This window comes from Tripterygium wilfordii, chromosome 18 (genome assembly GCF_013401445.1).
Source record: "Tripterygium wilfordii isolate XIE 37 chromosome 18, ASM1340144v1, whole genome shotgun sequence".
NCBI lineage: Eukaryota > Viridiplantae > Streptophyta > Magnoliopsida > Celastrales > Celastraceae > Tripterygium > Tripterygium wilfordii.
This window is the reverse complement of record NC_052249.1, coordinates 382,021-383,959: the sequence shown is the minus strand read 5'-3', so window position 1 is coordinate 383,959 and position 1,939 is coordinate 382,021. Positions and strand designations below refer to the sequence as shown.

At 35.6% G+C, this 1,939-nt stretch overlaps 1 protein-coding gene across 1 annotated transcript; it reads right to left on the bottom strand.

The window, feature by feature from the left end:
- Positions 1 to 703: 703 nt before the first annotated feature.
- On the bottom strand, positions 704 to 1,679 carry LOC119984264 (probable transcription factor KAN2). Its single transcript, XM_038828129.1, has 3 exons — positions 1,352 to 1,679; positions 910 to 986; positions 704 to 814 (listed from the first exon to the last, which is right to left on the bottom strand). The coding sequence occupies exons 1-3, from the start codon at positions 1,677 to 1,679 to the stop codon at positions 704 to 706; spliced, it is 516 nt and encodes a 171-aa protein (XP_038684057.1).
- Positions 1,680 to 1,939: the final 260 nt, after the last annotated feature.

The window sequence follows — 1,939 nt, the reverse complement described above, 5'->3', positions numbered from 1 at the left end:
ATTGGTCCACTAGCAACACCAGCGGCTGTCATTCCTTGTACAAAGTGTGAAGTAGTACTACCCAACCTGTTCTGGGAGTATTTGTTTATAACTTCAAAATCTTTGCTCCAGAGTGGATTAATGTTTGATCTTCCCAAACGATCATTATTCAAAGCCCATGAATGACATCTATACAAAGCAATAGATCAGCAGGAGAGAAAGAGAATCAATATTAAAAATATAAATATATGTTGAAATTCCCGGCCCAAATACACCAACCATATTGTCCACTCTGGGCTATGGGCACTTAATGATACTTAAGCCTAGAAAAGCCTTGATTATTGTGTGAGGAGGTGGGTTTTGTTTATAAACCACGCGGCTGGGTTATGGCGTTGACATTATATATGGAATTATGTTTTAATATGATCAGTTTAGAGAGAGTGAAGTTCTTGTAACCTTAATGAGGAGCTTGTTCTGGGATCATATAGAGGTCTAGCTTGCGGAAATGGCAAGTAGTGACGAGTAATTGTATTGCCCATTAATCCTCCAAAGTTCCCATGAAGGTTGAATCCTTTGTACATATCTAGAATGTGCTCTCTTCCTTGCATTGCCCTATTTGTCTGAGAAATCACTGCCCAAAAAAATTTAAAGAGAAACAAAAAAGGGAGATATAATTAAGATATATATATATATATATATATATATATATATGTATGTGTGCATATTATATGAGTAGAGACATATATGCAAGCATAAAAGCATACATAGATTCAATGTCGAGATTTAGATATATGTTACCTTTGCCAGATTCATCAAGCTTCTTACCCCGATACGTCTACAGTGAAAAAAAACAAAAAGAAGGCTTTGATTTGATGCATGAATGTCCAGCACTAATCATAGATGTATATATGCAATGATCTTGATTATTACCTGCAGGTGACTCTTTATATGAGCAATGCTAAGCCCTTTCACATTCATCGACTGAAGAACCAACTTGGGAGTTGCTCCTGTACTCACCCAAATTCACAAAACCAATTCAAATTGAGAATACATGCATTATATAATATGTTTGTGGATGCCTTTTTTTCGCATCCAATGTATTGTCCACTCTAGAATAGGGCATTCATACCCTCCCCTCATGGTTTTATTCCAGAAAATTATCCCGCCTCCCCCATTCAAGGTCATGATCTCGTGAAGGTGAAAAAATGAGTACCTAAGTGACCAACTAGATAATAAAACCGTGAGAAGAGAGTATGAATGTTTGTAAAGGTATCCCAGACCGGACAATATGTACATTGGATGCAAAAAAAAAAAGAGGAAACGCATCCACATAGTGTTAATACAAAGAAAGTAAATCATCAAACATATATACTTTCTTGTCCTCCGAGCTTTTCAATGGCACGCACAAAAGTTAGATGGAGATCACGAGTCCATCGAAGCCTAGGCAATTTTGACCTAACATATGGCCTCACCGCCGTCGTCGTTCTCTCTTTAGTATTACTACTTGAATTGCCTTCAGAAGATAACTCATTGGAGTTCTTGTCATTGATGTCTGTTGTCTCATAATCATCATCAGTTGCTTCTTCATTCAAGTCAAAAGATGTTTTGACACAACTCTTGACTTGAATTTGATCACTTCCACTACTACTACTAATGTTATAATAATCTTCATCATATATTTCTACTCTCTCTGCACCCATATCTACAACTAATATTAGAGATGACTGAGACTGACCATCAAGTGTTTAGTGTTGGTGAAGAGACATTACATGATCATTAGAGGTTTTCAGACCTGAAAAAGAAGAAAGACAAGAAGAGGTTTATTCTCTCTGAAGAAACTATGAATTTAATTGTTCTACATATCATAAAAAAAAAAAAAAAATTCTTTTTGATCTTGAAAAACAAATGGGTTTTAACAGAAGAATATGATTAATTAAAAAGTACACACACACACACATAT